General features: G+C 40.9%; 1 protein-coding gene across 1 annotated transcript in view; it reads right to left on the bottom strand.

The window, feature by feature from the left end:
* LOC135965291 (POTE ankyrin domain family member G-like) overlaps window positions 1-11339 on the bottom strand; it is a 54303-nt gene extending 42964 nt beyond the window's left edge. Inside the window, exons 1-6 of the mRNA XM_065521810.1 lie at window positions 10945-11339; window positions 10471-10596; window positions 5958-6072; window positions 5625-5798; window positions 2651-2757; window positions 1183-1320 (exon numbers count right to left, since the gene is read on the bottom strand). Of these exons, the coding sequence (XP_065377882.1) occupies window positions 1183-1320; window positions 2651-2757; window positions 5625-5798; window positions 5958-6072; window positions 10471-10596; window positions 10945-11339 (1055 nt within the window). The remainder of the gene's footprint in view (window positions 1-1182; window positions 1321-2650; window positions 2758-5624; window positions 5799-5957; window positions 6073-10470; window positions 10597-10944) is intronic.
* Between the last annotated feature and the right edge of the window lie 3966 nt (window positions 11340-15305).

The following is a 15305-nucleotide window of genomic DNA, read 5'->3' as shown; positions in this document are numbered from 1 at the left end:
GGCTTGGTTCTGTTAAGTCCAACTAACCTACTTGAGATTCTGAGAATTCTCTTCAATGGTTCCCTGTGAGGTAGAATTTGAAGATATTTTAAAATCTTGAGTTACAGATGAAAGTAGCTTGGACGATTTTCATTATCATGTAAAACAGATCACTCAAGGGCCGACCACAACTGGGAGCCACTGCTTGGAGAAGGTTCATATGGGACTTTCTACTGCCTAAGGTTCTATAGAGAATATAAAGGTGCCTCACAGTACAGATCTGATAGCAAAGAAGAAGAAACAAACACTGATCTCTTTCTGTCACATTATTTGAACCCCTCTGACCCTTTAGAACAAGCCCAATTAATATCTGCCAGAGAAAAGACCAACAACGGCCTCAAAGGATTTCGTACCATGAAGGTCTCAGCTAATTCTTGGCTAAGATGTGGTTTCCACATTAGGTTCTGAATATGGGGGCAAGTGTCATTTTGCTCACTTTGTCTGCAGATCAAGTCAGGATGCCCAGCTGCCAGAGCAGGGTGCTGGTGCTTTGGGAACAATGGCTGAGCATAGAAGCATAGATACGGGAACTTAAAGACTTGAGGGATCTGAATCAGTAAGGGCATCTTGGTGTCAAAGGTCAACCATTACCAGGCAACAGGACCAGTTTGAGTGGCAACAACGCAGCAACAGAAACAAGGGAAACATCAGAATGACTGGAATGTCCTTTTTATTCTCCTCCTTCTGACTTGATAAAAGGGACTGTCTTCCTTGGATTTAGTGAATCCCTTCAGTTATTGAAAAATTCAAGGAGTATGTAGGAAATAGTCTCCAGAAGACAGTACAAGGTTTTCTGTTAAGCTGGACATTTCAAGACTCAAATAACTAAACAGAAAAATGAAAGATATGACACTGTTTTTTAATCCCATCCATAGGTGTTATACTTGGATGAAATGAACAATGTTGGGATCTCTAAGTATCAAGGTCTTAAAAGTCCTGAGATAAAGAATCCTGTATCCATTGGTACTTCTAAATCGTCTTGCTTTTTTTTTGATTTCTGGCTGATGCAGGGGACTAACTGACTGCCACTCTAAAACTAGCTGAACCGCACTATGACATCTCACCTGATATGTAAGATGCTATTGTTATAATTATTTTAAACCTCAATTTAGCATTAACTCGCCTTTTAATGTAAACACTTACACATTATGATGACTAGAAACAGCATAGTCTCTGGCTGTCTGTCCAGACAGATCTTTAGAAGAGACATCAATATTTTGCTCGAGTAGAAGGCTGACTATACTTGCTGATCCACAACGTACAGCAAGTATGAGAGCATTTCTAAAATGACAGAGATAATTTCTCCCTTAGGAACTGTAATAAACTTATTTTAAAAGCTAATTTGATATACTTTATCAACTTAACATCTTACCTGTCCATACAGAATTAAAGATTTACATGCACTAAAACACACAAGCACTTGGGTGCTTAAGTGTTCATCTTTGTAAAATACCAACAAGGTTTAAAAGAAGGGACAACAAGGAAACCTCTTATCTCGGTGAGGTATTGGAAAGTAGAAGACATTAATTTAAAGTCTTTCAATGGGCAAAAAACAATGCTAGGGCCACTTATCTGAAGTGGACAAAGTTATAAGTGAAAATTTCCTTACAGCTTCCCTAGACTGATATGCTGTAATAGAAAATCAGCTAGAGGGTAAGATAAGTAAGACCTCTCTGCTTGCTGAAAGCAGTAATATTAATAATAATGGTAAGAATAGACATAGGAGTTTCAGTTAATGATGCCAATAAGCATGTGCTAGGCACTCAATTAAATGCCATATATATCTTCCTTACTTATGCACAATCAATTTGAAGGATATATTCTCCTACTTTTCATATATGACAACACATTTGGTGGTAAATAAGATTCCCAAGGTCACACACTTACCAAGTAAGAAAGCTAGGGATTAAACCCAGTCTTGTGTGAATTCAAAGCCTAGCTCTTTTCTCCTTATCACCCACCTACGGCTTGCCTTCATTAAAGGAAAAGTGTATCCACTTAAAACTATCTTCACTCCCTCTCTCCATACCAATTAAAAATAAAACCATCAAAATACACTGGAAATAAAAAAGGAAAAGCTGTTGGACCCACAGTATGTGGGAATAGCAATTAATTGTCAAGTAGGGATAAGCTAACATTAATATTCTTCAAACAAGGCAACTTAAAGCAGAGTCATTGAATAGAAAAAAGGATTTTCAACTCCTATTTAGGTTTCATGCAGCATATTTAGCAGAAAAGCATATAAGACACAGAGGTTAAAAACTACTAGAAAAGGTTAAGAAGTTCAATACTGGGTCATAAAGTAAACTAAAAGCTAAAGTTCACATTTCATAAAATTAACATGAAATCCCTTTAACTAACATAATCTCATCTAACCAAAAACATCATACAACAAATAACATCAGTCAATACAATGAGAGAAGATGAATCCTACTAAAACTGTTCTTCATGTTGCCCAGTCCAAATAATTGTTTTTCTACTTAACTGATTTGTGTTGATACTCATCACTATGTCCCAATAAGTATAATTTAATCTTACTAATTTATTATTTATGACTTGAGTGACTGCTATCAATCTCGAACAACACACAGATTAGAAGAAATAACTATACCTTCCACATCTGTCACGTGCACTTAAATTAGCTTTTTTCTTGATTAAAAATTTCACCACTTGCTGTTTTTGTCCATGTACGCCAAGCAAAAGTGGTGTGAGGCCATGCTGTAAAACAATATAAAACAAAAACAATATGTAATTCAAAAAATTACCTATTTCTCAGCTGAACTGGAAACTTTATATAAGATCCCGTGGACTTACACTCATAGAAAGTAAATCAAATGTAGCTGCTTCCATCTTACTCTTCTGTGCTTTCCCACATGCTGTTGCTTCCCTTGGAAACACCCCTTCGCTGCCTGACCACATCAACTCTGATCATCTCAAAAACTCACTTTCAACATTTACTGCTTCTAAGACTCTTTGCTTCTAACCCAGCATTTGGCATGGCACTTTTGGATGACGATTTTTTTTCCATTTAAACAAAGAGCTTCTTGAGGGCAGGAGATGTATCTTTTATCTCTATATTATCCAACCCTAAGACAAAATTCTTGTATATAAAGCAAGAATTTGAATGTAAAATATTTCTTTAGTTTCACATGTTTTACCAAAAGTTCAAGCTCCAATGTGCAATAAAAATTGCTATTAATACTCCTACTGCCCATTTGAAGAATTTTTCCATTCATTCATTTAAAATCTATTTGTATTTACTTTTTCCAGATTGTTAACTAAATCATCAGTTCATAGGATTACTGAAACTAACAGAATTCCCGTCTGTATTCTTAATAACTCCATGGTTTTTAGTGTTTAAACCTGCCATCTTGATTATGTCAAAGCTCTGCAAACATAAGAGACATAATGGATAGTCCACAATACAGCTTCAGTTGATTAAAAAAAAGGTTTAGAATTTGCTACAATTCTAACTGAGAAAACTCTGCTCTTAACAATGACTTACTGACCTAAGCACTTGAATAAGTGAACAAAGAGACACAAAATCCTGAGAGGGCCATTCTCTACTTAATGAAAGACTACTCACTGCAAATTTCTAAAGACCTTCTGAATGGCAGGGAATAACTGAAGGTATAAAGGAAAAGGTATTATTCCGTAAGCTGATAGTGCCAATAATATTCATTTTAATGTCTCATCCACATATAAAAGTCAGACTTGGCCAGGAATGGTGGCTCACACCTGTAATCCTAGCATTTTGGGAGGCTGAGGTGGGTGATTCACTTGAGCCCAGGAGTTCAAGGTCAGCCTGAAAAGCATGGCATTAACCTCATCTCTACTAAAAAACAAAAAAAAACAAAAAACAAAAACAAAAAAAACCACTGAGATTGGAGAACCACCTGAGCTTGGGGAGGTCAAGGCTGTGGTAAGCTGTGATCACACCACTGAACTACAGCCTGGGGAATTATTGAGACCCCACCTCAAAAACAAACCAAAAAAAAAGTTAGATTAATGTTATTGGAAAGGAAAGATTGAAAGGAATTAGCACATATGCAACTCCAACTCTTCTGGAAATATCTTAAGTTTCTGAGACATAAGAATTTACATATTACACTTATGTATTCATGGTTCTTAAGCAGAAGTGTATCCAGATTTTGAGAAATTTGTTGTTGTTGTTGTTGTTGTTAGAGACAGGGTCTCATTATGTTGACCAGGCTAGACTCGAACTCCTGAGCTCAAGCAATCCTCCCACCTCAGACTCCCCAGCAGCTGGGACTACAGCCCTGCAACACCACGTCTGGCTTCAAGGAAACATTTTTAAATGTACATATTAGACTTACTCTATCAAAACCTTCAGGGGAAAGCCTAGACTTGTGGATTATTTAAAAATTTTCCTGAGGTAACTGGAATGCACAACTCTAGCTGGAATCTAGTACAATAGATGATTACTTCAGTCTCAGCGCTCATCCACATAACCAATTCCCTTTACCATTTGAGGATTTGGCCAAAAAGAGGAAAGAGTAGGAGAGAGACTCATTTGCTGAAAACATCACATAATTTTCCCCGGTAAGAGTAGAACAAGGTCTAGTAAACTCAAAATCCAACCTGATCTTGCTCCTTATAAGCCCCTTATCACCCACCTTCCCATCAAGATATTCTAGAGTTGAAAGCAGAGTTGAGACTCCAATTGGCCATTTTTACCAGAATAGGACACTAAGTCAGTTAATTACTTGTCGTTCCCTCTGCTCAAGTGTTTCCCACTACATTACCACCTATTCACTGCCTATCTGGATCCTCAGAGGCTTCCTGAAATTGATCTCTAAGCAGTTTACAACCCACTAACTCCCTCTCCCAAACTGAAAACTGTCATTCTCTAAAATTGAAAAGAACCTTGTCTCACCATACAAAGGAAACAAATGAACGATCAACAGCAACACACACACACACGTGCAGAGACACACACACACACAGAAAACCTCTTCATGGTCTTTCCCTCCATTACCCAATTTCCAAATTGGCCTTGATATTTCTGATTGCTGTCTTTTTCCCTTTCCGCTTCTGCCTCATGTGCAATCAGAAATATCTTAAGACTTGTCACTGAGAAAAAGACTTGTCACTGAGAAATCCATCACCTCATATCTATTACTGTTTTTTTTTGTTTTTTTTTTTTTGTTTTTTTTTTTGGAACTTGCCAAAGGGGCAGGATTACTATTCACTGAACTCTGTTTGAGTTTTCTTGGAGTTTTAATGTAAAACCTATTTCCAGGGCAAATTTTGTCATTTTACATTTATTAGGGGAAAAAAAAACCTGGCATGAAAAAAAAAAACAAAGTATTACCTTATACAAATTCAGTGTTTTTAAAAAAAACATAAACCACAAGAGCATTAAAAAAAAAAAAACTGTACCCTCGAATGCTTCTTTAAAAGTAACAATATTTAAAATAAAGTCTTAGATAATTAACTCATTTCAAACTATTTTCATTCAGGTTATGCTTGAGCTTCCAAATATGGAAAACTGGCCCTTACCCAGGTCAATGTTAAAATGAATGCATTTCAGTATTTTGAAGATGAAATTGGTAGACCCATACCTTGTTTTTTGATTCAATATCAGCACCGTATAAGAGCAGTGCTTTCGCCATTAATTTATCTTCATTGTAGATAGCATAGTGTAGAGCAGTATTTCCATACTCATCTGGAATATTTGGATCAGTGCCATGTTCCAGCAACATTAATGCACATTCATCTTCTTGGCATTGTACAGCCTGTCAGTATTAGACCAAAAATAAATTATAAGTCCTGAGAATTAAAACTAACATTCCACAGCTTTCACCAACTAGTTCCATTTAAATGAGAAAACTCATTTTTATGCTATGTATTGAAATCAAAGCCATCTCATGCTGATATAGTTGACTACTGCATACCTTGATCAGAGCTGTCCTCTTTTTGTTGTCAAGGACATCAAGTTGGCATCGTCTGTCCAGCAGGAGTTTTACTATTTCTGAATTCCCATTGGCAGAGGCCAGATGTAGAGCAGTCCTATGAGAGTGAGAAGACTTTTTAGGAAATTGTAGTGCACTATCTACAGCTACATCAATGATTCATGCAATAGCAAACACAGAAAGCCTGCTATTACTCTGCCTTCAAAACAAACTTAATTTCCCTTTGAAGAAAGCACACTACTTATTACCTCATGACTCACTGTATGAATGAAAGAGCAGCCTATTTGAATAGGAAGACCAGAGCCCTTGAATGGCATTCAACGTGGGCTGGAATCCTACTTGAAGCTCTGATGCTTCCCAGCTGTTGCTTACCTATTTTGGCTCTCAATTTCCTCATCAATAAAATGGGAATGAAAAGAGTCGATTTCTCAGAGGAAACCACAGTAATGCTTAAATAAGACTCTACATGAAAGATATAGAATAGTTCCTAACACAAATAACAGCTCAGTAATTGTAAGATATTATAATTTTTACTAATACCACTAAAGACAACATTTGAATTCAATGAGATGATACAATTATACCTACACTTTCAGGTATGTTTTAAAGATTACAGGTAACGATGTATTTTAGTGATTCTAAGATGATCATTGTCTCTATGTTTCACCATTTCTCACACTGAAATACCACTTATAATTCATGATTTACTATAACTATAATTGGCAGCATTTAAATAATTCTCTTATTGAGACATACAATAATGGGGCATCATACAATCCCTGGTGCCTTACATTAAGTAGAATATGTTACAATATAACACGTCTGGGGCGGTTCCAGTCAGATGACTAGCATTTAGATAAATTTTAGTTCTTAAAAGAAGTATGGAATAAGAGGGCTGAGGTGAAAACACAAACAAATTTCTAAAATAATCTATTTCTTACTTTGGTTTTCAAAAACTTTAAGCCAAAGAAAGCTTGAAATTCAAATGAATGGCATGGGCTCATTTTTATCAATACTTAGATTTATACAATGTATGTACATTAGATATTTCCAATCATTCATATTAGGATTTAAGACTGTTATAATTCTTATCCTTTTAAAATGAATTTATGAAACTATTTGTGGAGCTTTTTTTCAACGTTTACTTTCAGGGGTACAGGTGCAGGATGTGCAGGTTTGTTACATAGGTAAAAACGTGTCAAGGGGGTTGGTTGTACAAATTATTTCACTACCCAGGTGTTAAGCCCAGTACCCATTAGTTCTATTTCCTGCTTCTTTCCCTCCTCCCACCATTCACCCTCTGATAGGCCCCAGTGTGTGTCGCTTTCCTCTAGATGTCCGTGCGTTCTCATCATTTAGCTCCCACCTATAAGTGAGACCATGCGGTACTTGGTTTTCTGTTCCTGTATTAGTTTGCTAAGGATAATGGTCTTCAACACCATCCATGTCCCTGCAAAGGACATGCTCTCGTTTTTCTTTTATGACTGCATAGTATTCCATGCTGTTTGTGTGCCACATTTTAGTTCTTAAAAGTACTAAAACAGTCTTTACCCAAGACTTATACATTTTCAGAAGGGTAGTTGAGGGTTATCTTTTACTATTGTCTACCTTCAGAAATGCTTTTGTTTGAAAGGAGGGAAGAAAAGTTTCAATTGAGATTACCTCCTAATGCCCCAATTTTAAATCTCTCAACTTGCTCAGGCCCAGCAGGTAAATATGAAGTTTTCAAAGACGGAAGGATCCTGAGAGATGGTAGAATATGCCTTCCACATAATAGGTGTCTGGCTTATGTTTGATGACTAAACGGATTGAAAGAATGCATAAACACAGCTTGGGAGTTCAATATTTTTAAAGAATGCTCCTGTTGAGTAGAGCAATACATTTACAATAGTAATGGTCATTTATATTTGCTATTTTAGTTTTCATAAATATATAACTAAAATAAAATAATTCATACCTTTTACACATGTTTATATATATAATGAAAAGATAATTTTATAATAAAATGTATATACAATAAAATCTACAGGAACAGGTAAACAGAAACCCTCTACTTCTCAACAGGGTAAAAGTTCACAGAAGATAGCTATCCACAGGAATAAAAATAAATAATAAAATGTGAGAAATTATTTGTATCTATGCAAGTAGCACATTCCTTCTCTTCCCAAGGATTATTTCATTACTAGTGAAATTTAACTAAAACTTTTCAGATATTCATTGCAGAAATCACAGATAAGAGAAAGGGAAGAACTTCACTTACAAATCCCCAGAAATAAGTTTGATTATGTTTTCTACACGTTTTCAGGTAACACAAGAGCAGATTCTGTTTGTGTAGGTGTATAACAAACTGATTTTTTCCTCACTTGATATAGCAAAGCACATCTTTGCACAACATATCTCTGTATCTACTGACACCTTCAATGGTTACATGTTATTCCATCCTATGGATGCACTGAAATTTTTTCATAAAATCTTTATGTGAGCTCTTCTCAATACACTGCTATTTTAAGCAATACTAAGAAAAACATATGTGTCTATTTCATATAGATATTTCAGTATAATAGAGTTGATAGGTAAAAGGCATACACATTTTTAACATGTGGTTCTTATCATCTAAGTGTGTTAGAAAAGTTGCAGCAGCTTAAACTTTCAGCAACTACATAAATACCACTGTTCTTCACCCTCACAAACTTGGTGGATAGAAGACAGTATTTCATTCCTTTATTTATTTATTTTTATTATTAATTTATTTATTTATTTTTGAGATGAAGTCTCATTCCATGATCCAGGCGGGAGTGTAGTGGTGCAATCTCAGTTCACTGCAACCTCCACCTCCCTGGTTCAAGCAATTCTCCTGCCTCAGCCTCCTGAGTAGCTGGGATTGCAGGTGCATGCCACCATGCCTGGCTAACTTTTTGTATTTTTTAGTAGAGACGGGGTTTCACCATGCTGGCCAGGCTAGTCTCAAATTCTTGACCTTGTTATCCACCTGCCTTGGCCTCCCAAAGTGCTGGGATTACAGGCGTGAGCCACCGCGGCCGGCCTTTCATTCCTCTTCTAACTTCAATAGAAAACAGTATTTCACTCCTCTTCTAACTTAAATTCCTTCTCTTGCCAGGAACACTACGTTTTCCTATGTGCACAGGTCACTGGTAGATATGCAAAAAAGTACCTTGCCCAATCTTAAATTGAGCTTATTTTATTATATCTGCATATATATGCTTGGTTCAGTGGCTCAGGCTTGTAATCTCAGCACTTTGGGAGGCTGAGGCGGGTAGATCACAAGGATAGGAGTTCAAGACCAACCTGGCCAAGATGGTGAAATTCTGCCTCTATTGAAAATACAAAAAATTAGCCGGGTGTGGTGGCGGGCACCTGTAATCCTAGCTACTCAATAGGCTGAGGCAGAGAATTGCTCGAACCCGGGAGGCGGAGGTTGTAGTGAGCTGATATTGCGCCACTGAACTCCAGCCTGGGCAACAGAGTGAGATTCTGTCCCAGAAAAATAAATAAATAAATAAATAGTTGCATATATAAATAGGCTTTTGTGTTTTCTTCTGGTATTTTTCTCCTTTTGTATATTTAAAAATTTTAATCTATACTCCAGGAACTTACTTTTGTGACATAAAAATCTAGCTAGTTTTCTCCAAACAGCATGCATTTCATTTATTAATGATTAATCTTGCTTTATCAATATGAAACATCGCCATTATCAAGTGCTAAATTCTTACATATATTTGGGTATTTCTGGATTTCCTATTCTGTTCTATTCATTGATACTTTTTCAGTTGTTAGTAAACAATTTATGGAAATAGCACATTCACATTTTGATATCTGGAAAAGCAAGTCTTTTTCCATTCTGTTACAAAAAATTAACTTATTACAGCAATAAAATACAGGATGTGCAGTGTAAAAATGCTAAAACTTTGCTATTTTTATTTGGCTTACGTAAAAGTGATAAACACAGAAAAAGCTCACATCTTAAGAAAAACGAATCTTCCTATTCAAGGACACAAACCATCTTCCCATTTCAGTTTCCTTGTAAGGTTCCTCAGTAAAGGACATATTTACATAGGGTACATTGATATAAAATCCATATTGGATTTTATTTGAAAAATATTTAGCCCAGAAGTTGATATATTATGGGACTTAGTTCTCAATATACACCTTTCTATAATGTATAGAACATTGTTTTAAAATGTGTACATTAAAAATAATCTGCTGCATCGACTTGATTTTGCGAGTTAAGTCACTTTCATACAGTCTATTAGTGTTCTATAAGGGAAATTATAATCGGATAGGAAATCAGCTAAAGTTTTGTTTCTGTGTTGTTGTTCATAAAGGGCCTGTGCCCTGACCTCTCTGAGGTTTCCACACCCAGGGTGGTGTGGGGCCTGCGGAGGAACAGAAAGCCAGGACCCCGATCCCGCCAGGAGGGTATGCCCCCATCATCATTCCCCCATGTCCCGCCTCCTCCCAGCCCAGGCCCGGTTACCTCTTTTGTTTGTCCGTCTTGTTCACGTCAGTGTCCTTGAGCATGACGATGAGATCCTTTCTGGGGACTTTACCCCACCAGGCAGCTCTGTGGAGCTTGTCCAGATCTTCTCCACGGACGTGGTACCTGGGCTCCATGAAGGCGCTGTCGTCGTAGTCTTCCCAAGCTTCCACGTTGCTCTCCCCGCGCCCCTTGCAGCTGGGGACGTGGTACCTGGGCTCCATGAAGGCGCTGTCATCGTAGTCTTCCCAAGCTTCCACGTTGCTCTCCCCGCGCGCCTTGCAGCTGGGGACGTGGTACCTGGGCTCCATGAAGGCACTGTCGTGGTAGTCTTCCCAAGCTTCCACGTTGCTCACCCCGCGCCCCTTGCATGGGGGGACGTGGTACCTGGGCTCCATGAAGGCGCTGTCGTCGTAGTCTTCCCAAGCTTCCACGTTGCTCTCCCCGCGCCCCTTGCAGCTGGGGACTTGGTACCTGGGCTCCATGAAGGCGCTGTCGTGGTAGTCTTCCCAAGCTTCCACGTTGCTCTCCCCGCGCCCCTTGCAGCGGGGGAAGCAGTGGCAGCACCACTTGGCCATCTTGCTCCTAAGTGTCTTCATAGCAGAGGCATGGTGGTCCCCAGAAGTGCCCACATTGCTCTTGCCGCTCCTCCTGCAGCAGGGGAAGCAGTGGCAGCACCACTTGGCCATCTTGCTTCTAAGTGTCTTCATAGCGGAGTCGTCCTGGTCTCCAGAAGCACCCACGTTGCTCTTGCCGCTCGCCCTGCAGCAGGGGAAGCAGTGGTGGCACCAATTGCCCATCTTGCTCCTGAGACCACATGGCTTCTTCACAGCGGAGGCAGCGGGTATTGAAGAAACCTCAGCCACCATCTGCTTTGAACAGCCAGGGGAGGCCGGTACTAGCGAGCACATCGCGTCTACCAACCAGTTTCACCAACTAGCAGGAAATTCTGGGTTTCCGATCTGTTTGAAGAGAAAGGTCAATCCCAGCCAAAACCTGCCAACCCCAGCAGGGGAGCCCAGCCCACCCCACCCGGGAAAACCCACACCCAGCCGGGGAAAGCCCACGCCCACCCGAGGTGATCCCACGCCCCCCCCCCAGGAAGGGCCAACCCCCGCCCCGCCCCGCCCAAAGGAAACACCCAACCCAGCCAAGGGAATGCCAAGCCCAGCAGCGAAAAGGTCAAGCCCAGCAAAAGAACGCGATGGAGGAAACGTCAATCCAAGCGAGAAACACCGGGCAAAGCGATTAACGCCGAGCCAAGCGAGGAACGCCAAGCCAAGCCAGGAACGCAGAGCCAGGCCTCGCCGTTACAGGCAAGCCAAGCCGTTACGCGGGTGCGCGTGCGGTGTGCGCGCCTCAGGCGGCGTCATTGCACGTGGCACAGACAGTGGCCAATGTGTGCAACCTGCGCACAAGTCTTGGTGCCACGAATATCAGTGACAGCCTTGCGTTCCCGGCAAACTTCGTGGGAACTGGCCGAGCCTTAAGGCTATGGAGGAGAGGCCTCTGGTTGGAAAAAGCCTCTTGAAGCAGGACAGGGGCTAGAGCGCCTGGAACTGGAGGATGCTGACAGGCTCCTCTGAGGAAAGCCCGCAAGACACTGGTGGCGGTGCTGTTGCCGGTGGCCACGGCTGCCGCTCAGAGCTCGGGCTTCTTTCTTATATTTGTTTTGGTTTTATTTTGCTACTATTTTCTACTTTCCTGATGTGATAGCTGAAATTTTATTTGAGAAATTTCTACTTTTCCGTCATACACATTTAGTGAAACACATTTTCCTGCCAGCACTGGCTTTACCTGTGTTGAATCAAGTGTGATATGTCGTATTTTTATTCAGTTTAATATATTTAATAGTTTCCCTTGAGACGTTTCCCTTAGGAGTGTGCTTGCTGTTTAGCGCTATTCACAATAGCAAAGACATGGAATCAATCCAAATGTCCATCAATGATAGACTGGATGAAGAAAATGTGGTACACATACAACATGGAATAGTATGCAGCCATAAAAAAAGAATGAGATCATGTCCTTTGCAGGGACATGGATGGAACAGGAAGCCATTATCCTCAGGAAACTAATGCAGAAACAGAAAGCGAAACACCTAATGTTCTCACTTATAGTAGGACCTGAAGAATGAGAGCACATGGACACAGGGAAGGAAACAACACACAATGGGGCCCCTGGATGGGGGTGGGAGAGGGAGAGCATCAGGAAAAATAGTTAATGCATGCTGGGTTTAATGCCAAGGCAATGGGTTGATATGTATAGCAAACCACCATGGCACAAATTTACCTGTGTAACAAACCTGCACATCCTGCACATGTACCCCAGAACTTAAAATAAAATAAATAAAAATGTAAAAAAGAAAAAAACCAACAAAACTAAAATGTGTGCTGTTTATCTTTCAAGTATTTAAGATTTTGCTGTTATCTTACTTTTTTATTTTGAATTGGATGCCATTTTGGCTGGAGGATACATTGTACATGATTTCAGTTCTTTTAAAACTCTAATGTTTATTAAAATGCAGGACACAGACCATCTTGGTTTATGTTCTGTGGGTACCTAAATGTTCTGCTGTATTCTGATGCTAGGGGGTGGAGGAGCAGGGGTTTTTGTTGTTTCGTTTTGTTTTGTTTTTTTGAGGCAGAGTGTCGCTCATTTTGCCCAGGGTGGAATGCAATGGCCTGATCTCGGCTCACTGTAACCTTCGCCTCCCGGGTTCAAGCGATTCTCCTGCCTCAACCTCCCCAGTAGCTGGGATTACAAGCACCCGCCACCACACCCGGCTAATTCTAGTATTTTTAGTAGAGGCAGGGTTTTGCCATATTGGCCAGGCTGGTCTCCAACTCCTGACCTCAGGTGATGCACCCGCCTTGGCCTCCCAAAGTGATGGGGTTACAGGCGTGAGCCTCCGCACCCAGCCAAGGGTGGAGTACTTTATAAATGCCAGTGAGCGGCAGCCGCCAACATCAGTAGCTGCTGACACTGCTAGCGACTGGGGCGGACAGCGGCCAGAGCCGGAACCCAGGCTTCCTGCCACCTGTGCGTGCGGCGCACACCTGGAAGCTGTCCTCCCACAGCCTACACCGGGGGGCACAGCAAAGCTGGGACTCATGTTTGAAGGAAGGAAAAAAATCGAACAAGTAACCCAGCACTGTTCTTTCCAGATCCATCCCGCTGGCCCTCTTGTTTCCCACGTTTTTGAAAACTGGCTACTCTGACCTCAGATCCCTAAATCGCAGCCACTGAGACCTGGCTCTCAGAAGCCAAAGCCCTGGCACTTTCCAGGCTGAGCAGGAGGAGGTGAAGGCAGACTGGAGGCTGGTCCAAGACAGCTGAGGGCTGACCATAGGGGGTCGTGCAGAGGCCACCACTGGGGCCGCTACACGTGACATGGGATTTGGGCCATTGGGTAGAAGGCGTGGAGATGGGGCACTGCCAGCGGAGCCAGGGAGGAAAGAGAACACTCTCCAAATTGTCTTCCAGGGTTTCCATGAGGATTTTATTAACTCAGAATCTGTCAGGAATAATACTAGGGAGTTACCTTTCCCTGAAGATGGCTCTTGTCAGAGTAGTGAGATAGGTGTGGGGGGGGGGGGGTAGGGGGGAGGAAGAGGAATGTGAGGCTCAGTTTACACATATTAAGATCAGCAATGGTGTGCCGCTGGCAGGAGCAGAGCGAGCCTGGAGATTTGGGTGGCTGCAGTTGGTAAGTGGTTGCAATCCAGAGAGTGGGACTGAGATCCTCTCTTGTCATGTTAGCATCCCGTTTCCTGGGCGCGGCTCTGACATCCTGCAGGTGGTCATTTCACTCATGGAGGCTTTGTCTCTCTTCCATCACCCCAGACTCAGCTTCACACTCCAGGGCTGCACACCACCAGCCACCGTCATGTTAACCCCTTCCCAGGTCAATGTGTCCCTCACCTGGAGCCCAATCTGCTGGACAGCCTTGGACCGTCCATTTTCGGGGTGGTGGGCAACCTGGTGGCCATCGTGCTGCTGTGCAAGTCGCGCGAGGAGCAGAAGGAGACCGCCTTCTACACACTGGTATGCGGCTGGCCACCAACGACCTGTTGTTCACTTTGCTGGTGAGCCAGGTGACCATCGCCATGTACATGAAGGGCGGGTGACCTGGGGCCAGCCCCTGTGCCAGTACAGCATCTTCATCCTGCTCTTCTTCAGCCAGCCCGGCCTCAGCATCATCTGCACCCTCATATCTATACAGGTAATTTGTGTTCGACATTCTCAGAGGAGTTTCATAAGCTTTATGTTTTATCTGGGTTATAAACAGAGTCCTCAAATGCGTAAAAAAGAAATCATACCAGGATTGAATTTCAGCAGGAATAAGTTTATTTTACCTAGTCAAAATTAAAATACTTTTGTTTTGTTTGATAATGTTTTTGTTAAAGATATATTTTTGAAAAAAATTTAGGTAAATATTTAATAATGTCCCCTTTTCTATCCCAAGAAGTAATTTCATAGTTTATTTAAATTTTTTTAACAAAAATGTAGCATAGATTTTTTAAAAAAATAATGCATATTTTAACTCAATAAATCCAAAATACTGTGGCAACATGTAATCAATGTAAAAATTACTAGAGATAGTTTGCATTCTTTTTTCTTATGAAATCTTTGAAATCCATTGTGTATTTTACATTTTAGTACGTCTCAACTCAAATGTGAAATTTTCATCGAGAATATCTGAACTGTATTTAGATTAATAAAAACGGCAGTTAAAAAATTTAACATAGATTTAGTACGGGGTGTGCAGCCAGCTTGCAAATCAGATCTCGGCTGAGCGGCCAGGCAGCCAACCCCCGAGGAGCGGCCTGCTGGCT

This window comes from Macaca fascicularis, chromosome 10 (assembly GCF_037993035.2).
Source record: "Macaca fascicularis isolate 582-1 chromosome 10, T2T-MFA8v1.1".
Taxonomy (NCBI): Eukaryota; Metazoa; Chordata; class Mammalia; order Primates; family Cercopithecidae; genus Macaca; species Macaca fascicularis.
This window is presented reverse-complemented; position numbering and strand designations above follow the sequence as displayed.